We start from the raw sequence: 24,180 nt of genomic DNA on the forward strand, positions 1-24,180 counted from the left end.
TCTGAAAACCAGTTTAAGAAGAAACAACACCTCGCCGAAATTTAGTTCTGGGGCAATAGAAGTCAACTAGAAAAAGTATCTGCTTCTAGTCGGAAAAAATGTGTAGAACATGTCATCGAAGAAGAAAATGTTTACAGAAATCGACTAGTTCCAGAATTAATTATTAATGTGGGGGACGAGTCTAGTGACGATAATGATTATTTTGATGTAGAATAACTTTTTTTTATAAATATTCTAACATTCTTTTATAGCTAAATTTACTCGTTCATTTATATTTATACTAAACATTTTAAAGTAAGAATGGATTTTTCACTGTCTGGACTAATAATAATCAAGGAATCTCACTGATGAAACTCTACAGAAATCTGTCTGCTTTCAGCATTTGGAACGTCATTGTGGAATTGGAAATCTATTTACTGAGCCAAGCGACGTAGGCCTGCCGAATTACGTCGTAAAAACGGTATATCGTTAGCGAACTATAGTAAAATATTGAACAATACGAGATCGTCCAAAAATATGTTTATTGGTGTTTATTGCAAATCAGGCAACCTTTACCAAGTCACAAAAGGGGGCAAAACCCTGAGGTACACCACATCCCACATTTCTTAAATTCGATACACCACTACTCAGCTTGTAGAGCCTGCATAGATATGCTTAAAACAAAGGAAGCGCTTGATCCTCTAAAATATGGTAGTTTTGGTTAGTTAGGGAGTCAAAAGCTCTGGAAAGGGCACACCACTTTTGTAATTAAGTCGTTAGCATGTAATAGAAGAGAAGCCAGGCGACATTATTCGATAAAAAAAACACACTAATACTTTATATGGGCAGTAAGTTAATGGATATTAAAATCACTGAAGTAGGAGTTCTGTTTCGGTTCTGGACAGACCACTTGTAATAACTTAAACAATGTAATACTGTAATACAAAAAAAAATTATTTACAAGTAAGTATTAATTTACTCTATAGAATAGTTTCGACTAAAGATGCTCTGCTATGCGAATTAAAATCACATTTGGAGAGAAACTGGACCGAAATTTCTACATATTTCAAAATGTCATAATTTTGTAACAAAAACGAAATGTGACTGCTTAACAATATGCTACTTTTAAAATTATACAGTAACTTACTTAAGTTACAAAATTAAAAAGTTTAAAGTCCATATTTTAAAATCGCAAAAACTAAATCGCACTTATAAACTCGTAACATAAGGCTTTCATCCTTCATGTATTGCTTGAGCCTTATGGAACCATTGGCCAACAAAAATAAAATTGGTGCATAGAATAAGCATAGAAGTTTACATCCTTCAAAGTTGTATCCGATAATACAAAATACACAATGGGTACAAGGACGGACAGCGCGAGCAATAAAACTCGTATCATTTACGATCTTTCTTCAAAGGTATTATACCAGTGATGGATGAATTAACTTTAACTTAGTGGTTAAATTAAACTGAATTTATTTAATTTTATAAAAAGTACTTGTAGGTCTATGTTTCCCATCCTGTAAACAAGAGTCGTTACATATTCCGTTTTGTAGAAGAAAAACGAACGAAAATTAGGCATTGAAATTTTTAAAATGAGTCTGAACTTTGGGACACTTGAGATTCCAAAAATTGAAAAAAAAAACGATAATCGAAAAAAAGTATTTGTAAGGAATTGTTACCACATTTAGTATAACATTTGATATAATCTTAGAAACTCAAAAAACATTAGTTTCAAATGAACCAATATTTGTATTAACCTGGATGTTGAATTTTACTACAATGCGTAAAATATTCATTTGAAATTTGGTATTTTCATTTTGTATGTTTAAGTTAAATTGTTTTGTGTGTTTTTTTAATAGAATTAGACAGAATTCTAAAACACAACATTTTTTGGCTGTTATGGCATCACTCGTATCTACCCAACAATGGTGAAACGAGGAAATGGGACAAATTTTAAAGCCTTCAGAGTTTCCATTCGTAAACAGTTAATTTTTTTTCTGGGGTGCTATTTGTGTGAATATTATGCTTCTTTTTTACAATTTTAAATAGCAACATCATTATTAAACGGAATCTTTGGCAGTTAAATTGAAAAACTTCTTTTTGGAAATACGACAGTTTTTGGGTGGGAGGGGTGATTGGACTATTGTCTAAGTAATAAATATAATAAAGTCGAAACAAATAATACCCATAATAATTAACTTATTAAGTGAACCTTTGAACTATTAATTTTGAATTTATCTAGTAAAGAACTAATTAACACTATTTATTAAGCTCATGGCAAGGCCTCATATTATTCTAAACGGCAATGAGGATACCTGGTTGTGTTTAGGAAGGGAGAGAGGCAAGCAAGATTATGGAGGAAGGAAAAAAACAAACAATTAATTTTCACTCCCCATAAGCTTTTGGAGAAGAAAAACAAACTCTTTACTAATATTTATTGAGTGACAACCTTTGAATAATACTACATTATAGTAAAAAGAGTATAAGCTACCTCAATAAATATAAATTTAGGTATATACAAAAAGCAAGCGTAGTTTCATTAATAACTCCCAACGAGGTGTATAAATAGTAGAAGACGAGTTAGTGTGAGCAAATCGGCCGAGTAATTAATGGTCCTAAAAATGAAACGGTGAAAAAGTTTTCCCATTACTTTGCCACCGCTCGCTATTCAGATAAGCTAAGAACATCAAATCACAGCTCAGATTGGTAGTATCACAAAATTTTCCCACTATTTTGCCTACCACCAGTTTTTGTATAAATACACGCTAATTCTGGAAAGTGGTAATGTGAAGTAAATTCAAAATTGTGCCTATGTATGATGAAGAAGCTACTTTTTGATAAACAAAGGTTTTTGATTTATCGCCTAAGCGCCTAAATTCTTGTATATATTTATAGTATAGTTTATTCGTGATGATTGGCTTATTTTGTACGTGTGGTCCCAAACACCACTTCGGAAAGATTAAAAGATTCATTACTCAAGCTTTTTGAACTTGAATTTCGACGGCGACATTTGTATTGCTTTCAGTTTTTGCGGGTGCTTCGTCTACGTTATCACTAAGTCTAGATTCAGTTCTCCCTGAAACGAAAACAAATTTCTGTTGGAGGTATTACTGCAGTATCAAAGTCTAGCCAAATTTAAAATAATTTCACATGCGTGTTTATAGAAAAAAACGCTATTCATTCGCAATTCAGTATTTTAAATAAGGAAGCTCTAGGAAAATGATGTTTTGTGTAAGTATACTTTTGTGTAAGCTACTTGACGATAGTTTTGAAACGGCTACCTCTACATAGCGCAAGCCTAACAAAGATTACCATGGCTATTGGGAGACTGTAACTGTAGAGAAGTCATACTTGCTGGCCTGCTAGCGTCTCCACTAGCTTTAGACGTTTTAGATCCTCTTCTATCATGATGGGCAAGTTTGCTGTCTCTCAGTAAAGAGGCATTCATTAACCTCGGGTTAGGCGTATTAAAGATTGTTCTGTTTTCTCTCCATCTGGCCCTGGAATTAGAATGTTTAAAAACTAGGCCCTCAAGTAACAAACTTCAACGGAGTAGATCAAATAAATTTTCTAATACAATATTATTGGATACAAACTTGCTAAATAGGCGAAGTACAACACATATAGTTATAAACATCAGGAACATTGCCACTAATATTCCAATCATAGCTGGATCCACATATCTTTCAGGCGTGTACGTTGTCTTAACATCTAAAAAACACAAGTTTCATTTTAGAGTCACTTTATCCTTCTGCATTTATTTAATGGAGTTGCATTACTTCGTACACGTAAATGCTCTTTCCACGATAAAAAACAACCGTGGATCGCGCGAAAGGCAAGAAGCCTCTTAAATCATTTTAGCGCGAGAAAATCATTGATCCCTACAGATTTTGGACGAGTTATCCGTTTAGAGTAAACGGTTTTATTATCAAACTTTCAAATATATTTACTGTCGCATATAAGCTGATTGTCGCCGCAGCGCCAATTGAAATCGTGCTGGGAATATAAACTCGAAACTTGGTCTGGTCGCAAACGATTTTATAGTTTTAGATCTCGATATAATCCAGTATTACGGGAACGAATTAAAAATCTACATTACACGGAAAATTGCCGAAATTTATTCTGTTTATATTTAAATTGTTATGACCCAGAATATATGAGGCTATCCTTTTCTTGAAAAAAAATTATAACTTCAGTACCCATTTCGTTCTCACCGAAAATGAACATTTTTCTAAATGCTTAATCTTATTCAAAACATTTTTACCTATGGGAAAGAATAAAGTTTGGTTAACTAATGGACACTAATAAAATTGCAGTTTTTCAGGTGACAGCAGCTAACTGGATACTATCCTGTATTTTGTGATCAAATAATTTAAAACGACAAGAGCCAAAGGTGACTAAATATATAATAGTAAAAAACAATTTGAGGCGATTTTCGATGTCTTTATCTTGGCATATAATTTTTTTTATTAATTTCACACTTCTTTAAATAGTTCATTTTATTTCAACTGAATTATTGTAACATTTAATTGCTACTTGCTATTTGCTCAAAGAAAATTCTGCGTAGTAGTAGAATTTGTATTTACGCATGAAAACAATTGCAATTTTTAAAAAATAAACCTTATTACACTGATTTTCAAAGTTAATACAATATGTTGATACACTCTGCATATTATTTTTAGAACAAATTTGTGAAATTTCGGTGCAAAATTTATGAAAAGCTGAAAAATCAAATTATTCCATTTTGAGAAACTTAAAAACTGGTAAACATACCATAAGTCGCCCGAAAATTTTAATAAATATTAAATACGGAAAAAATAACAAAAAATCACTACCCAAATTTGTTGATCAACGGTTTTGATTAAGGGATGAAAGTAAACTAACATTCAACTAAAAACTAAACTAACTACAAAACAAGTGAAAAATTGAAATTAAAAATAAAATAGCCCGGTCACTGTGGAGGCTGACTTGTGCTCTATTTAGGTGGATCCGTGACAGAGACGAACGAATCTAGATCGGTCGGGCTGGGATCTAAAACAAACGTATTCGAGGAACCACTGGTCTACGATGTAGTAAATGATGTAGATTACCGGAAACGCCCTTTTTAGCACGTATAAGTCGTAATACCGAACATATTTAATATCGATTTTAATAAATGTGCGGTAGGCGCTTATTCCAAGTTATTAAGAAATCAAATATGCATGATCAGCTAAGGGGTAATTATTTCACTCCACAGTAAAATGTGGCCAGCAAATAAATCGAGATGCGCACAAAAAAGGTGGGTAAGAATTTATTACTTCTTTATTTTACACTTCGTTGTTAGTTGGTAGGTTACAAATATTGTTACCCTTGAATGACACTGACATTTTCTTTTCTTGGTTGTTTTATAATTTTGCCTAATTTAGTATAGTTTAGTTTAGTATTTCACCACAGGGTTTGATATTCCCTAATCTTATCTCAATCACTTAATATTAAAATTGTAAATATTGTAAAGAATGTTTTCTGTATTCGATTATTTTTTCGCGGAATTGGGTTAAAAACTGTTTTCGATTGTTTCTAGTGAATTCCCAGCCGATAAAGTTGCCAATTACGGACATCGATACACACGATGCAAAGGCAACCCACAAGGGAGTTGCTAACCTCATTTTTAGTGTCGCAACTGCACCCAACAGAACAAATATATCGCACGCACAAACTGTAAAGCCCATAAAAAGCATACAATGTTCAGTTTTGACACGGAACGGAACAATCAATAAACCCACACCGCCACAAATGGCGCTTTAATTTCTTGTCGATTGTGATAAGAAACATGCTAAAAAATTTTGTTCAAGACCGTGTCGAAGATCTTTTGCCGGTGTTGATCAAAATTTTGATAAATGTTAACTTTTCATTACAACTCCAAAACCGCATTTTCGAGTAGAAAAACGACATGGTTTCTAAATCTACAAAGTTACTGACAATTAGTGCCATTAGTAACTTGTTTTCTGACTCACAACGTTTCTAAGTAAAAATTACCCAAATATCAGTTTCGTTGAGATTATGGTAGTTCAATTCGAGTTTAATTTACTAAACAACTAATTATTTTCACAAAATGAAAAGGGCATAAAAATAATTCCAATTTTGTTAAAATCTAGCATAAATTTAAGCTTTCCAACCCTCAAGAACAGTACACAGAAAAAAGTGTCGTAGTCTTCGCATTTTTACAGAATGAGTGAAATTAATCTTTTTTTCTCCAATATGACCCAATAATTTCATTTTTTTAATATTCTTGTATTGTGATTCTGCGTATGTGAATACAAAATACAGAAATACAAAAACTATCAGGAACTTTACATTCCAACGATTGCGCTATGACATGAAAAATAAAGAATACTAAAAAGGCACAAACAAATAAAGTTCAGGTTTTCGTTCGGATATTACGAGTTTCCGAGGCCTTTCGGGGTTTGCAAATCCACTTTCTATCGACGAAATTCAATGGAGTCTGCCTGCGCCAATCCGTTAAATATTTCATTTAGCATCTGCACGCCACTTTTATTGCGATTTCGTTCTGGATTACTCATTTATTGTAATTACCTGTGCATTCGATGTCCCCATCGTCCTTTAGAACGGGTACCTTTTGATAGCGACAGGAACATACATTGTTACGACACTCCGTTAAGTGGTTGAGATTTTCGCATTGTTCGTTGAAGAAGCAACTTTCGTTTATTTTAGCAACTGAAACAAATTATTGTGGTAAATAACTACTGCGCTAGTTTCTGATAATTTAGAGAAGAAAACTCATTAGCTAAACAATATACCATATTTCAACAAGCTAATAATCGTAGGAATCAGAGAAATAATTCATCAACAATTCTTGTTTTTAGTGTCTCTCAATTTCATTATTTTTTAATTTGGCATTCAGAATATTATCGCAAATATACGTCCAAAAAGTTAATGTATCTGTATAAACGTGCCCCTTTTTCCCATTAAATATCTTCTTCGAAAATTCTATAATACATTGTTTAAAATGTTATTTATATTATTTAAAATAATATTTGACACTTTCAGCTTCAAGTTTCGTGTGTGGTGGCGAACCCCAAATTCCGTATCCTCGTGTCGGATCTTCTTTGGCATATTATTATTATTATCAAAAGGTATTATTATTATATATGTAGCTCATCCAATATCGGTAACAGCAATTGCAGAACCTTGCGGCAAATGAGAATCTGAGATATACAGACTGTCTAAATTCAGATGATTTTGGTGGGTAGAAGATATATTCAGTTGGCGCAAGTGCAATTTTGTGCTACTTGTTGACAAAACTAAATATAAGCTAAAAAGTTCATTTATTCTCTCAGATACTTTATCATTTTTAATTAAGAATGATACTGTAGATGTGTGTTTCTTGTATTACCAATATGAAACAAAATATTACTATGGAAAAGCAGAGATTGTTCTGGATAAAGATTTTTTTTGTTCTTTTTTAAATATTGCTTGTTATAAATGTGTACTATAAGCGTACACAAGTGGTGTACAAGTAATTTATAAAAGTTTGTATTCAATTATATATATATATATATATATATATATATATATATATATATATATATATATATATATATATATATATATATATATATATATATATATATATATATATATATATATATATATATATATATATATATATATAGTTATATTTTATGTGGTGACACAAATTATTGTTATATTAAAAAGATAAGGAAAAAAATGTTTGATAGAGTGTACATGGCTGCCTATCAAACATGGACAATCTGGTGATTCCATTACCAATTAATTTGTTCTTAAATTTTCAATTTATCCGCCTTTATTTTTGTTGTATTGATTTCATTTGTGGTCCGTAATACGATGATGCGTACAATACAATGCTTTAATTCTCTAAAACGAGAAACCAGAGCAAATATTTTAGAACGGATTTGAAAGTCGATACTTTCAATTAAGCTGCGGGGCGATTGCCGGGTCTAATAGCATTTTTAATCAGTGGCAAAGTCTGTAAATGTTTGCTCTGGCGTCATTTGGTAACTACATAAAAGCAACAAAAAAACTGTGGCCAAAATTAATATATCATAAACTGGATTTACTTTATTTGGATATTACTGTCATACTTATTTTATAGAAACGCCCAAATGTATTTTGATTCATAATTAACTTTAATTCCTTTCAACAGAAAAATCCTTCATTATTATAAACAAGAGTGCACAAATAAAGGCTACAATTTGCAAAACTCAATACTCCGAGTAAAAGTTGTCGACGATTGTTATTTACTGATACGTAACGTTACTATTAAAAGAGAAAAATATGAACCACCATTTTGTGCAATTAATATCGGATGTAAGCCAACACTGTAGAACTAATGCAAAAATAGGACAGTCACCAACAAAAGAACTAAACATAAATTGAGGAATCGGACGATTCCATCAGCTCATATAATGTACTAATGGTTAACATTATAGAAAAGCTGCCTAAAATATTAGAATGAGAGAATCCCGTTTCGTTAACCTTTTACCATCACCTGTTCAATCAAGAAGCTAGAGGATTAAACATGACAGTGAACATCAACAAGACTAAATGCATGACAATATCTGAAAATCAGAACAGGTTCAACTTAAGTATCGGAGTGCAGATTTAACTAGCGATGGAAATTTAGAAGCACATATTATGAAAGCTTCTCGTATTTACGGGAAACCGTATTGAAAGAAAAAAAAGACTATTTTATGTCAACTAAAGGCAATTAGAGAAAAAATAACTTAAATAATACATATCTAATACTATATAAAATATTCTTTAGAGAATAAGAGCACAAAAAAGAAAATTTAATTAAATGATAATTCCCAGGGGAGTACGTGTACGTGTACGTGTTCTATATAACAGAATTTGAAGGCTGGTATATTTTTCGCCGACTCGTCCAGCTACATTATTGAATTTAATCAATTGAATTAAATTAGTCTGTTGCGGTCAATGACGCTAATTTGTCACAAATAATTTCCTGCAATGAAATAGTAATCATTGCTGTTTCCAAATATGCTGAATAGCGTATTGATTGAAAAATTCAAAGGGGCTTTACAAATGTTCGGCGATGCTGTAATTTGACCAAAGCTAACACGTTGGAGCGCATAATATCATTATATTTTATAACGCGAATTAGAGGGCAGGCGACCACTGGGAAATTTGCTAGAGGCCCCTACAGAGCCGTACATTACTACATAAAAGCATACATCCATAATACATATCCCAAAACTTGTTGAGTGGGAATATAAAATTTAAAAGGTTACCGGTCGTAAACTTAGGGGCGTTTTTCTTGGAGATCCTAGAATTCTCTTTGTTTATTAATATTCAGAATAAGAAAAAAACACGAACCGATAGGCTGGTATGGTTATAATAATAATAATAAGTAGTTTTATTTATTATTAACAATGACATTAACCAAATTATATAATAAATTAAATTTGGTAGCAAAGGGCTAAAAAAGTCAGATATCTGGTACAGCCTGATGCTGCTACTGCCCAAATGAAATCTTGCTATTATGCATTTTGGTTACACGAAAGACAATTTTGAAACTTATTTTTCAGGGTAAATAGCGATAGTGAAAAGTCTAGTAAGGAAAGATCATGATTAATGAAAATGATCTTGTCAAATGCTTTTTTCGATCCTGTGGCACAATAAGGAGGCCCCCGTCAATAGAGACATCCATCCGAAATCCAATTTTTGTAGATAGAGCCGTCTCGCATACTGAATGATTTTACAATAGAATAACAGGCCGTGAAGTTTATATCGATTGAACATATTCATCCAGTCCGGATTAAGCAGATATGGTAAAATATGAGTTCCACGTCTAACTCCAAATATCAGTGTAAAACAGGAGTTTTGAACATTAAGAATACAACGCTTCTCTATATTATCTAGACAAGGCATGAATACGATGATAAAATGATTAAACTGTGATTACCAGAGCATCGCAAAGAAACGTTTTAGTATCCTGTGAGACAATGTGACCACTTCCATAAACTAATTTTACTTCAATGTATGCAACGCTTAACTTGTTTGTAAGGTGTTCTCAAAATTTTGGCCGAAAATCTGTCATCGACATAAAAATTGATAATCACAATACTGTAATGATCGAATGTTGAAAACCCTAATGTAAAAATCGCAAACAGAAATTGACCTAAAATACTATACTTAGTACTTCCTTGTTAATGGCAAAAAGCCTAGAGTTGATTCGTTGAGTCTTACTTTTTGTGTTCTGTTATTTAAGACGGATGACATATCAAAGGCTTTGCCAAAATCAAGTAAAACCAAGGCAGTAATTTTGTTATCCTCATAGGCCTTAAAAATTGACAACTACAACCAGATCCAAAACGCGGAGAAAATACTGTGAATATGAAGAAATGCTCTTAATTGCTTTTCCATTATTCTAGGTAGGTGTAGGTAGAATACTAATAGAATACTAATAGAATGCAAAAATGCAAGTAGCCTATTAACCAAATTAATTAAAGAAAGAAATTAATTTTAATTATGAAAATATATTTTTTTAAAGAGGTTAAGAGATGTTTGAAATAGATCCTTATAGAAACAAGAAAATTTGTTTCATTTACATTATACATTATTTTGATACACCTGTTGCCACGATAAAATGTCTGCATTCTTTCGCGAATTTCTTCTCGAAAAATGTGGTTTTCTGATAAGTACGCAAATAAATGACGAAAGTTTTGAAAATGGTAGGAGAAAGTCGTAGTGAAACTAGAACAAAATCAGCTTTATTTTTTCATTTTGATACAAAAGTTAATTTTGTATTTAATTAAACTAAGCAATAAGTAGCAAACTCTAGAACGATGGAGTCTACGTTGTCTGGAAAAATTTAAATTGAATGCGAGCGATAGATTCTTCAAACTGGCCAATTAACTTAGGTATATAATGTTGAATTTACGAGAAAGGGACAAACATGGAACAATAGAATCTCATCAATATACAAATATATATAAGAAAGGAGAATACCATTAAATACTAAAAATTCAAGGTATACCAGGATATTCCACTGAGTAATACTAAATGCCAAATTAATTTAAATCAAGTTTATTATAAAAATTACAAGAAGTGAATTTCTTACGGTGCTTAAAATGTAAAGTTGTAGGTATTTGTGATGGAGGAAAGCAACTGTAAAAAAGTATGAATAAATATTAGAATTCGAATTAGAAATATTAGCTTCATAATACAACATTTAATAAGCACAAGACGAAAAAACTGTCTCATTAATATTCGTTGCTGATTCGATTCCTTTCAAGCACCATCACAATTTCTGTAGATCGAGGCTGCCTGCCTGTCCATAAAGGGGATTAAATACGTGGTGTATTAGGTTCGGCGATATCGCTTGAGCATGTAATTTAGAGTTCTGTTCTTCCTCATTTCTTTTCATGAAAATTGCGTGAATTTATTGATTTTTCTTTTAATTTACCGTTCGAGCGTGCGACTATGCGCCAAATTCAAGATGTTTGTTTTAAATATATGTGTTTTGCTATTTTGCAATACCTATAGTTAAATTTAATTTCATTTTCTTATCACTAATAGGAAAAACATGTTAAATGTTCTTCTCTGTGGTTGAATATTGCAAGAATGAGGGAGGGACTGGTCTCTATGGTCTCTAAAAGAAATTATCTATCTAAACATTTGACACTTTTGCACTCAGTGATTTTTTCCAAGTTAATTATTCCAGTGGTTTGCCGAGAATGCTCCTATTTTTTTGTCCATTACAACAAATGCAATCATGACAAAAGCAAAATGCGCAAAATATAGTTGTTGATGCTCTGGGTTCGTTAACTTTTTCACTATCACTACAGAGTTTCATTATAAATCAGAAATTTGATTTCAAACAAAATAACGAAGACACTATGGTTCTTAAAACAAGATTTAGTACTTATAATTTGTAAGCAAGTTTTGAAATAGCGAAACAAAAAATTAAACTAAAACCAAAGTAAGGGCTAATAATTTTTTGCTCCAATTTGAGCTACAAAAAACTTTTGCGGAAGCACTGTGTTGCAATATTATATTATATTCATTACCTTTTAAATGTCTTGTAATAGTTTGACTTTGATATTTGGTTAGTTTGGTTAGCAAAAAAGTTATTTACAATAAAAAGTTATTAATATTTTAAAGAGATTTCCTGCTCATGATAACGCATCTGAACGTAACGACCCATAGGAACTTGTGGATGGATTTCGCCCTGAGAATATTAAAACTCAAGCTGTAGTTTTTTTGCCTGTGCTAACAACGGCGCTACAGGTAATTCCTTTATTTAGCTTTCTTCGACGTGAATAATAAAATAATGTCGCGCAACATGTCGCAACCCCTTCGACCTTATTAAAGATTCACGGCGATTTAATCGTTTTCCATATCATGTAGTTTGACTTGAAAGCTAATGGGTATTTATTCTAACACTGCCAGATTTGTTATAACGATAAGAATTTTGGAAAAGGTAGAACTCCTAGAACTAGAACAAAACCACTTGACCATTTACAGTTATTAACACTTGTAACATGTACAACGTTATAAAGAAACTGTTCTGAAACTATTCGTCCTTGAGACTTGCGTTAAAAAATATTACTACTTAAGTGTGACATTTGTTTGATAGTTTTTAACATATCTATTACGATAAAGTGTTAGATGATAATTCTTACCTGTGATATGTCAAATTCTTGGCAATGTCGCTAAAGCGCACTTTTTGAAAAATTAATTTTAAGTAATTAAATTTTCTAAGAAAGGAAATGCACTAATAAAATTTTTTTTTTCATAAAAATGTAGCGAAATAATATCCAAATAGCTTAGAATATCGAATAAAAAGTATTTACAAATTTAAAAAAGACGTTACTCCGCATTATTCTTATTTATTGTTGGTTCCAAAAAATAAAAATATAGATGAAATATTGTTAATGCCTTAAATTATGTGAAATATTGTCTTCCTTTTTTCTGACCGAGTGTCTTCGCAACTGATGTAGTATTACGGTTTTATTGATACAAGGGTGTATATGGTTAAACTTGTAAAAATTCTATGGCAATTTACCATCTCAAATAATAAACGATTTTCGGAAACTTGTAGTTCTGATTTAATTATTGGCAAAACCTAGGAGAGTTGCTTGAATCTTAAGTGGCTCTGATTATTAATCAAGGAAAGTCGCTAAGGTGTAGTCACGTTAATGTGAGTCTTGTATTTTAATTGCCTCCATTTTGGCATTCTAAAGCATTTAAAAACAGAATTGTAATGGAGATTAGTGAAAAAAGTTCTAATTTGATTGTCAAAGAAACGAAATAACGACACCAATTTTTTCATAAAAAAGTTCATATCATCAATTTTATATCGGTGTAAGTTATCACTAACACCTTTTAAAGATTTCTGTAATTTACTAGTGTATAATAACATACAGCTGGTTAAAGCATTCATTATCTTTGTAGATATTTTCCAAATTTTAAAATAAACTGTTAAAAAATAAAACCTAAACCGCCATTTCGAAAATTCGATCGAATCGAAATTATTCTTGTTAACGATGTCGGCAAGGCACATCTAATTAACGAATAAGTTAATTTCGGTTAAATGAAGTACATTTCTATGCTAATGTTTCAGCATACCCTTGCGAGCATGTCGGAAACATCTATTCACTTCCCAAAGGCATTTTCAAAAAATCAAATTTATCGAGAGATGCAAAACAACATTAGATTTTTTTTCTACTCCCGTCAGTAAAATGCCTAATTACACAGCAATTTAGCGTGCGGGAAACGTCACTTTCCCACGTAACCGAGCCACTTCGGACATTTCCGGGATTTTACCGCACGGGTTTGAGAGCAATCGGATGTTTTCGGAGATAATTCCCACGCCTTGAATTTTGACGTTTGTCAATTCTGACGGCCATATCAGTGAATGTGTTCGTGTTGTTTTGCGAAAATGTAGCCAAAATCAAACGGTCGTAGAAAAAGTATAGTATGCAACACGTTCGGTAAACTTTTTAAATCACTCGTATATTAAACACTCGTTCCGCTACGCTCCGCTCGTGTCAAATAAATTGGTCAAATGCCGTTTACCGCACTTGTTGCATAATATATTTTAATGATTAGTTAGGCACTGATCAAGCGTGCGCAATTTATAACTAGTTGGCAGTGAATTTTTGGTAGATTTTGGCCACTGGTATTTTGAGGTTTGTCAGTTTTGAGATCAATCTTTTACAAAATTGATTAAATTTCAACTCGAAAGAGTGAGCAAAGTGGCTTCTTTCCACAAGTGTTTCGGTTCGTCATAAAGCAAGTGATCTTTCGCAATGGCAAGCAGGACTTTCTTTGAAGTATTGAATTTTGAAAGAAAGATAACATGTTTTAGTAATTTTAAAAGTATTTTTTAAACTTTTAAACATAAATTTTAAATAATAAAAAAATAAAGAAGCCAAAAATTTCAGTGTGATTGTAGGTTTTATTTTACTTACCGATTTTCAGACGACAACGACTTACTAATCTTACTTGGTAAAGATATCTGGGATTTTAACTTTCCAGTTCCGGTAATTATTTTTGACACGGAAAATCACATGCTCAACTTGAAGCGGGGAAGTCTTTTATCTGTCGCGTATAATTACCAAGCTTCTAGCATTAAATTTCTCGTTCGGCATTGTTAGCTCGTATCATGCGAACTGCATAGCAACCACTGTTTTAGTGAATAATAGTTATGAGAGACATACAATAGGCCCACTATTAAGGTCAGAAATATTATAGCAATGGTTTTTTTATGTGCACAATACAGAAAATATAACTATTTTTACTTAATTATACCAATATTTCAGTCAGATGGATGGTTATCGATTATAAATTGTGAAATTAAAATTTTACCACACAGCTTAGATCGTAACGCAATGTAGAGCGCACCCTATATGATAGATCAGAAATGTAAATAAGAAAATTGTAACTATCGAAATTGCCTACACTACTTTTTCAACCAACTTCTAGCTTTCGTCACGGTGTTTCGGTAAGGGTTAATAATTTTTCGTCAAAAAATTGAATTTTCAGAGACTGACACACCCTGTGCAATTTCGACAAAATGTTTCAAATAAAAGTTAAAGCCCCGGATTTTCCACGTTTCATAGGTCAACAATGGTTCCGATAGGGTAATTGCCTTTCGAGAAAATATTTTTTTTTAGAACCCAAACCTGGTAAATTTTGGACACTTGTATTTTTTAAAAAGAGAAAGCAATATCTCCTGTATAATATGAAAAAACTTGAAATAGAAAAGTTTTAGCTCTCTTTAGAAGAGTGTCAAATCTGTGGTCCGTATGATGTCTGAAATTTGCAATTTCTGACACCATAGACCCTTTTTAACTGCCGACGACTTTAACTTATGTTTTCCTCTATATTTTGGGAGTAAGTGTACTATAACAAAAAATGAACAAGGTGAGAATTTTTACATATCAATTTTATTGAAATTAATTAAAAGTACTTTTTTCCCCTTAAAAGTAAACAAAAAGCAAAGTTTCAGCAATTGGCGGGTTACGAAGTTTAAAAGCACTCCAGCGGATTGAAAAAGAGCGTGTTTAATACCTGTCATTATTCAGTATTTTATCGATGATTGTCATTTTAATTGCCACGGCAAAGTTCATGTCGTGACATCCAGATAGATCGCCGACTCTGAGGTCGCTCCCGCGGACATAAAAATAATTTTATGAATGCACACCGAAAATTTGCATTTATGGGCGGTTTTCGTGGCAGAGAAACTAACACTAAAGCTTAGTGACGGTTTCGTAAAAAAAAAAAGATTTTCAATCTCGCGTTATTAAATATACAGGGGTTGGTGGATAACTTACGGAATCCACATTTGTTGAGATGATTGGTTGCAGTGAACTCAGGTCTGCATAGACAAGTTTTAGAGTCTTGGTTACATACAGATCCCGCAAAGCCGCATTCACTTGTCGAGTTGCACTTGTCTCCGAACTTTCCATCTTCATTACCTAAAATTGAAGAAAAAAGAATATATTATTTTCCAAAATTAATATTCATGAAAACTATGTGTAGAAAATTATCCATTTTTTTAAATAATTTTTAAAACTTTATTTAATCCGAATTTTTCAATAAACTGTTTTCAAGTAGTGATTTGAAACTATAGAAAAATTAATACTTTTCGAACTGTTTACTGTGTAAAAAGATTTACTTCATAAACCATTGCAAAAAATACTTTTTGCAATAGTAATATGAGTATATTGTTTATGAAGACAATTATAAAAGATATTTATAAGAAGATATATCATTAAAACCTTATGTTATTTAATATTAAAGAGCAACATTTTTTACTGTAATTCAGATTACTTAAAGTGTTATCACAACGAGGTAATAGTTACCTATGGATAGATAGATATCATCTAACAGTAAGAATTTCCATAATTATTTTGTTATAATCGTGGAAAAAATGTGTGCAAAAAGTATATTTGTTGTTACATGATTCACTATGTCTAGTGTTACTCTGAACTAAAAAACAAAAAAAGGCTTATTAAAGGAAAATAAAATGAAATTACTCGAAGATTTAGCAACAACGCAAAATATTTACAATGCATTCAGCACGACTTTTCGTTGTTTACATTCGATTTCAAGTAATTCACGTTAAAATTATCGTTTTTCTTTTTTACTTAAACATAATCATCCAATGCGAACTACTGCATGAGATAAATCAGATTTTGCTCTGCGACACGGCTTTTCGCCGCCGTGCATGCGATTATGTCGAATTCCCCTAACAACAATCAATATATTTTAAAAACTTCATTGTTTAATAGCTAACCCAGTTCTAAACAAAGGAAAAAATCTCGCCGCTCTGCGCGAGCTTACCCATATGTCCAGCGGTGTAAACATAACGGAGGAAAAGCAGTAAGAGCAGAAGCAACCCCGAAAAGGTTGCTTCGTGCTTATGCTGCTTCATAATCACCCGAAACGTTCACATATCACTATACGAAATATCCTCCGCTGCGGGTTTCTAAATACGCCGAAGGCAGTGTTGCCGTTGATTCCGAAGGGTTTTCTTCTTCCAACGTTACAAATAATAGTTCAATGTTTGAATAGCTTCCATTCTGTATGTTCTATATCCGTTACTGGAAAACAGCAAATGACTAGGATGAACGTGAAATCAAAATCATTAATATTAATCTAATGTATGGTTCGAAGTGCTATGAATGAATTAAATATTGACATAGTGCGAAAACAATTGGATCAAAGATAGATCAACTACACCTTTTAAATCTAAGCAACTGTGGTTAGTTTGGTTAGTTGCAAAATGAGAAAATAGATAAATTAATTCGGACATGTTTTCATATTTAAAGGTTTTAACGTTAAAGCTAATGTTGGAACGAAAAACTAAGCTTTTGCAAACAGAGAAAAGATGAGAAGGCTCATTAATGATTTCTATTAAATATCAACTAAAATGTAACCTCTTCTTCTGCCTACAAACAAAGCGTAGGAACAGTTTTTAATTTTAATGGTTGTATTGGTGTCCTGCTCTCTAGATCAAGACAAAAGCCGTAAACAAATACACTAAAAATAATAAGTGTTTATTAAAATTGATTTTAAATGTTAAACCGAAGCCGAGTATTCATTATACAAATTTCAATTGAGTATTTTTATTTTCATGTTAAGCCTATGGATTAAAGTGATAGTTTGATTCTTACTTACCCATGTATTACTTATTATTGGGTTATCATAATTTATATTAGCCTCAACTAGAGTTGAGAATGTCAGACATATAAACTAAGACGTATAAAGTAATGGCAGCCCAGAAAGTAAAGCAATCTTAAGAGAATATTATTATACAATGACAAAATAAATTGGAAAAACTTGTAATTTTAGAATTTTGGGTGTCCCGTTGCACATACAGCAATTTTTACACGTTTCTTTTCGCAAGAAGAGTTTCAACCTTGACCTCAGCTTATAAATAAATAAATAATAATTAATAATATTTTATTATACCTAAGGCCTTTGACTATTTTAAAAAATGCCTAGAAATAGCTTTGAGTTTTTCTAGTGGTGGGTAAAACATAAACGGAATTTACAGACTCTAGAGAATTTTATAAATAAAAAGGTTGGCAGCGTCGCGGCAGCGAACTTTTGCGCTGACGCTAGGGTTGGCGACGACGACGCCGACGCCGAACGCTTACGAAAACACGTCTCTGTTTTGTCCAAATAAATATGTATGTCAACTGCACTTAAGGGCAGAAATATGTATATAAAGCGGAACACGCTCGCTGGCTTCTGCTAATGAGGTGCAGACATCTCATTGATTATGCCCGGCGGCATGGAGATTTTCCGGTAAAGTTGGAAAATTGTAAGAACGTTGGCTAACTTCTGCAATTTTTATGAGCGCTTAAACGTAATGTTTTCATACTTATGTTATTCAATTTGTAATGAAAACGAGAAATATATAGTATTTTTTGGATGTTTTAAGTAAAGCAAGAAGTATTATTAATTTTCATTTTTTTTAAACTACTAAGTGTACACTTATTTTTAAGTTTTAGTATTTCTAACCAGAGGTGACCGGTTAAATTACAAAAGGGTTCGTACCATTAAGCAGAGACGACAATAATATCCTTTTTATTATTAAATTTCTTTTCTAATATAAGCAAGAAAGTTGTAAACCCCTTTTTCATATGTACAACAAGTGCTCTGCCAATTTCAAGCATCTCATGCTTCTTGTTTCATAAAAAATTCGTAAATTATTTTTTCTTGTTTTTATTTCTTTCCTAAGTATTATGAGGTGATAGTACTATCCAGAAAACTGACAAATCACTACACAACAAATACAAAGCTATTACCTGTTAGTTGTATTTAAATGTTTAAGCATTTGGTAATATAATTTTAATTATATTAGGGCAGCAAGATTCGTTGTGTTTTATTCGAATCACTTCCATTGAGAAGGTAGGACAGACACTTTGTTAGAAACAAAAAAATTAAATTGAAATAGGAACCAAACTGACCCGCAGGATATCCAAGAAGTTGTCTAATTTTGGTTAGCGACATTTCTTTGCCGATATTAGATTTTCAGCCAGTGGTGCGAAAAGCCACCCTAGATCCGTACGTGGTGTCAGATTTTTATTCTTAAACCCCGTTTCGTTATATAGGGTGTGCATGTACGACGGCAGGAAATTCCATTTTTTCACGATGAATTTGAAAAAAATTCATTATGTCGCGTCAAACACTATGTCAACACCTTGGAACGTTTATAAAATTTTTGTGATACATGCTATGAAAATATGAACATGTTTAAAAAAAATATTTCGCTTTTATTTTAAAATTTACACTATACAATAGCAGATAATGTCTTGCAAGTTGTAAAGAAAATAATCAAAACCAGAAGCATGTATAAAGGGACTTAAGAAATTTGAAAAAAAAACGAGTTTATTTGGAATTTGGAAGTGTCATTGTTTAGAGGAATGGCGATGAGTTTATTCTCTATAAAGTCTAAGTTTGAATTGGACATTCAGACGAATTCAGTAAAAAACAACACTATTTCTATATTTTTTTACATATTATTTAGCAATTTCGCCTAAACGGTGTATTTATTTAAATATATAATATTATTTTAATTATTTATTTTTATTTTAATTATTACTTGAAGCAGTTTAGACTGTATCTATATTGTTTAGTTCCAATGTTAAAATAAAAACAATTTTTCATTACCAGGGCGTTCTTTTTTACTGAATTTTTTTGAACGACAAATTATAACTCACACTGAGTAGAATGAAGTGATTACTATTATAACGATTTTTAAATAGGCACGCTCAACAAAACTGCAAAAAAAAAATTTCAAATTTCATAAATGCCCTTTTGTAGTGGCCTGGTTAATTTTACTTTAGTTAATAGTTGATCATCTTTTTACAAGTTATTAATTGAGGCACTTTAAACGATATCTGTTGTTGTTTTGTCCCAATTTTAAAATAACATTTAATAATTTAATTTCCATATTAGCAAAAGTAGCAAAACTGTCCTGAGTTGTTGATCTAGTAAATCACAGAATATCTTAAGGAAATTCAGAAAACTGCCTATCTTTTCCAAATTCTTCACTAAAAATGGGAAATTTTTGCTGCCTTACTACGAGGGATTGAATAAAAACCGACACCACTGGCGCACAAAGCATGACTCAAGGGTGGAAACCAGAAATTTCATATTCAATAGGCAAAGTGAAGATTTAGACGCATTAGTATTTTAATTAAATAATAAGTTATCCAAGTTCGATTTATAATGTCACAATGCAATAATCAAAATATGCGAAGTCAAAGTAATGCATGTTTGTTTATTGTTGTCTTGTTTACACTTTTGTATGGTCGCTATTACCAAAAGAGCTTAGCAATCGGCTAAACTTGAATTGACGCTTATTTCTTTTTTTTTTAATCAGGAAAGTGATCTAACGTGTCCTAAATTTTAAGACCTAAACTAAGCTTTCACCATATTTGGTTTATCAATCGGTAAATCATATTTTCCGTAAGCCAAGTTTGATATCCCAGCCTATCACTTCACCAAAAAACGCTTTAAAGCTATTACATTTCAGATATTTGACAACATAGTTAACTGTAACATTCATACTAAAACTGCAGATGTTAAATCGAACCTCCGCAACAAATAAAAGCACAAATAGCGTGGCACTTTTAAAAATTTATTTTTAAAAACTCGACGGGAGAAAATTAACTTGAAAAAAACTGAAAAGAAAGTTTTAAAGCTACTGAGTATTCTTATCGTACACAAATAACAATAAATATATAGGTAACTAGCTTATTCTAGGAAAATATAAATTACTTCGAAGAGAAGGTGGGGATGCTGTTTACTACCCCGTTGGTCTTTTTTTGTACGGTTCCGATCACGGAAGTGCCATATTTTACGGTATTCGACACAGCACCCAAAAAACCATTGAGTAACCTCGTCGAATGAGGTTCGGCCGTATTTTTATTAGTCTTTGGTTCCGACAAATATTTTAACAGAATATTATTAAATGCTTCGGGGTTTTCCTGGTGCGGAAAATGGCCGCAACCGTCGACAATTTTAATGCGGAAGTGTGTGCAAAATTCCGTCGATTTCACTACCCCCCTTAAATCCACCACTTTATCGTTACTGCCGTATATTACAATTACAGGCACCGCTATCTCCCTCTCGTCATCGATTTTAGAAAACGCTAAGTTTCTGTAATAGTTTATTGGACCGGACCAGTCTTCTTTTCTACAGAATGTGTATTTATACGCCTCCAGTTGCATGTCTTTAGCGACCAGGTGGCTATAGTATTGATCGATAATCTTGTCGTTATTTTTTATATCTATTTCCGGTAAATACGGCAAATGTACGAATTTAATGCATTCGTAAGGTCCAGTTTTATTGAACGTTTTCCAGTAATAGTTGGGATGAGGAGACGCTATCACAAAAAACTTTGTAACGAGCGATGGTAAATGGTGGGTTAAGTACCATCCGAGAAGCCCACCCAGATCATGACCTATAACGATACAATTGTTCACTCCCAACGAGTAAATAAATTCTCTAAGTTCCTCTAAAATTGTATCCAGTCGGTAATTGTTCCGCCAAACTGGTTTGTCCGAGTCTCCGAATCCTTTAAGGTCCAGTGCTACCACTCGGAAATTTACGGAGAGTATCGGGATCTGGTACCGCCAACCCAACCAGAAGTCTGGAAATCCATGTAGAAGCAGAAGTAAAGGTTGATCTTTGTTTCCGCATTCCACGTAATGAAATTTGACGCCCTAAAACAAATTTCCGGAGCATTAAATTGTGCACATTTCGTGCGAATATCTAGTAAATAAGGTAACTACCAGTTAAATCAAAGCTCGTAATCAGGCAACAAAATTATTTTGATGAAATGTATAACAAGATGTAAAAAATGTATTTGTTGATACAGAAATACATCCGCTATCAAAAGCCCATTGTACTTTTTTCGTAAAAGAGCAACTATTTTAAAAAGTCTGTGATACAAAAAGCTAGTGCAGGATATACAGAACATAGCTTTGATTACTAAATACCCCTCTGGATAGTTTTTAGAAATAATTTGTTTTGAAGATTACGTGGTCATATTAACGTCATAATAAAAATGTATGACATGGCCTCAATTGGAACAATAAAAACAATAATTATTAAAATTTCTTTGACAAACGGACGAACGGTATGTATTTTACAGTCACTTATTTTTCACATTTTTTGTATTGTATTCCCAATAACGCCATACAATACCAAATACTCTTATAAAGGCAAACTTTATGTATATCCAATTTTATAAATGAATGTTAGATAGTAAGTAGGGAGCACCACCCAGTTAAAGCTTAACCTTTGTCGGAACAAGTACCTAATTCAATTTGGGTCATGGAAAAATGACTTGCGAAATTATTTTGATATTATTTTGAATACTTAGAGGGCTAAATATTTAGAGAGCTCCATGCTAGAGGATGTTTTGCCACACCACTCTAAATACAACCATATCACTTTTATTGCAACAAAAGATAGTCGATATTATAACTTATAATATTAGCAAATAATATTTCAACAATTGGTGGCTAGGCATAGTGTGGTTATTAGGGGTGATGACTACGGGCAAAAAAAAAATCGTTAATATGGGACCTTTTGAAATGGAATGAATTTAAATGATATATGATGTAAGCTCGTGATTAGTTGAATGATTTCAAGAAAAAACAGATTTTCTTCATTTTTATCGAAACTGCTTTAGATATTTTGGTTATTTTTCCTTAGTTTCCCACAATGCTTAATAGTGCCGTCGGGGTAAAAAAAAAATATTTTTATCAAAAATAAAGATGAGAGATTTTATTCTGATCTTGATGAAGGGGCCACTTCCCCATCCTCCCATTACGAATTTTATTTTTTTCTAAAACTATTACGAGGTTTTGCGTATGAAATTGTCTTTCTATGCATTGTGGGCCTCAACCAAACAATCAACAAAATGTCTGAAGTGGCTTCAATAAAGATGAGAAAAACCCGTTTTAAAAATATTTTCAATACTCTGTATATTAAAAATAAAGCGATTAATCACCCACATTGGTAAAGAATATTAAGGAAGTTAAGGTAGCCACATATTTTACGAGCCGGACGTTTATATAAATAACAACCTATAATTTTAAATTATCTTAAGATCACAAATTTTTTCATATTTTTTTTATTTGGTCACCATCAATAATGTTTTTTTGCGACAGTTTATTTTCTATCGGATTTAAAATATTTTTTTAGAGCCAATTGTAGGTATTCGTATTCTCCTATCAATAATATACCGCAAGTTGACATTTTGTTACTATGACCGTATTTCCCATTAATGAACATTATTTCTTTAAAAATATTGTATAATTTTGCCATCCTCTGGTATTTTGAAAATTTTATTTCGAAATCAACGGAAAAAATTGGATGGTTGACAGAATTCGTGATCACACCCACTAAAGTATATTCACTAAACTGGATTGAATTGGTAATCAATTGGGAACTGCATTCCAAAAAAAAATAGAAAATCTTACCTTTATTTTTATGTATTTGTGTTGACCTAACGATGAATCGATCAGACAACTCGGTGGACTATCTCTAACTGTAAAATTGCGCTTGCTAGTTGGATTGCACAGCCACTTAACTAACCTCTTGAAAACAACCCATAAGCCAAACATGACACAGGAAAGATGTATTCGTGTTTGCTCCCATAGTGAAATGGTCTGGATGCAGACTCCCTTGGCCATAACACCGTATTAATCATATAGTTAATGCTACTGATTAAAAAACTGTTTATCCGAATCCGAGAGTCGGAAAAATAATCAAAGGTCATCACATCACTTCGTGTAAGTATACTAGTTAATACATACAGACTGAGTAAGGTTTGTGCGTGAAGGATATTCCCAGTATCAACGATATCAGCGCTTCGGATCGTAAATGGTTGTTGATAATATATTGGTTGCACCTTGACACTCGCGGATAACATTTTTATAAAAAATTGATAAAAATAGCTTGTTTGAACCACCACAAAGGTGAAATAGCCTTTTTTAATTAATAAGGAATAAATAATAAATAAAAATGTTCTTAAATTCCTTTAACGATATAAATATTGATTTACTTTCTAATTGTCATTTAAAAAAAATAAACATGTTTTTAAAATTTTAATTTTAAAATTTCAGATTTGATTTAAAAGTATTATTTAATATAAAAATG

The 24,180-nt window shown here is 32.0% G+C and overlaps 2 protein-coding genes across 3 annotated transcripts; both read right to left on the reverse strand.

Annotated features, from left to right (window-relative positions):
• Positions 1-2,403: 2,403 nt before the first annotated feature.
• On the reverse strand, positions 2,404-17,013 carry LOC132700703 (uncharacterized). 2 transcript variants are annotated; one of them, XM_060668191.1, is made up of 6 exons: positions 16,837-17,013; positions 15,825-15,968; positions 6,556-6,696; positions 3,579-3,693; positions 3,334-3,482; positions 2,404-3,058 (listed from the first exon to the last, which is right to left on the reverse strand). In XM_060668191.1, the coding sequence occupies exons 1-6, from the start codon at positions 16,925-16,927 to the stop codon at positions 2,958-2,960; spliced, it is 741 nt and encodes a 246-aa protein (XP_060524174.1). In that variant the 5' UTR covers positions 16,928-17,013; the 3' UTR covers positions 2,404-2,957. The 2 variants fall into 2 exon arrangements, with proteins under 2 accessions (XP_060524174.1, XP_060524173.1); XM_060668190.1 differs by having other exon boundaries at positions 3,295-3,482; positions 16,837-16,995.
• A 3,626-nt stretch (positions 17,014-20,639) lies between these two features.
• LOC132700702 (epoxide hydrolase 4-like) lies at positions 20,640-23,993 on the reverse strand. The gene is made up of 2 exons (XM_060668189.1): positions 23,502-23,993; positions 20,640-21,734 (listed from the first exon to the last, which is right to left on the reverse strand). The coding sequence occupies exons 1-2, from the start codon at positions 23,712-23,714 to the stop codon at positions 20,784-20,786; spliced, it is 1,164 nt and encodes a 387-aa protein (XP_060524172.1). The 5' UTR covers positions 23,715-23,993; the 3' UTR covers positions 20,640-20,783.
• Between the last annotated feature and the right edge of the window lie 187 nt (positions 23,994-24,180).

Source organism: Cylas formicarius, unplaced genomic scaffold (assembly GCF_029955315.1).
Source record: "Cylas formicarius isolate icCylForm1 unplaced genomic scaffold, icCylForm1.1 PGA_scaffold_4__25_contigs__length_36172078, whole genome shotgun sequence".
Lineage (NCBI taxonomy): Eukaryota > Metazoa > Arthropoda > Insecta > Coleoptera > Brentidae > Cylas > Cylas formicarius.

Excerpts from the sequence above, each read along its gene's own strand:
- LOC132700702 (XM_060668189.1), bottom strand. The coding sequence starts at position 23,714 with ATGGCCAAGGGAGTCTGCATCCAGACCATTTCACTATGGGAGCAAACA. Across the intron at positions 21,735-23,501 it reads ACAAATACATAAAAATAAAG|GGCGTCAAATTTCATTACGT; the intron begins GTAAGATTTTCT and ends AATTTGTTTTAG.
- LOC132700703 (XM_060668190.1), bottom strand. The coding sequence starts at position 16,927 with ATGAAGCAGCATAAGCACGAAGCAACCTTTTCGGGGTTGCTTCTGCTC. Across the intron at positions 15,969-16,836 it reads TTACACCGCTGGACATATGG|GTAATGAAGATGGAAAGTTC; the intron begins GTAAGCTCGCGC and ends CTTCAATTTTAG. Across the intron at positions 6,697-15,824 it reads TCTCAACAAATGTGGATTCC|TTGCTAAAATAAACGAAAGT; the intron begins GTAAGTTATCCA and ends AATTTGTTTCAG.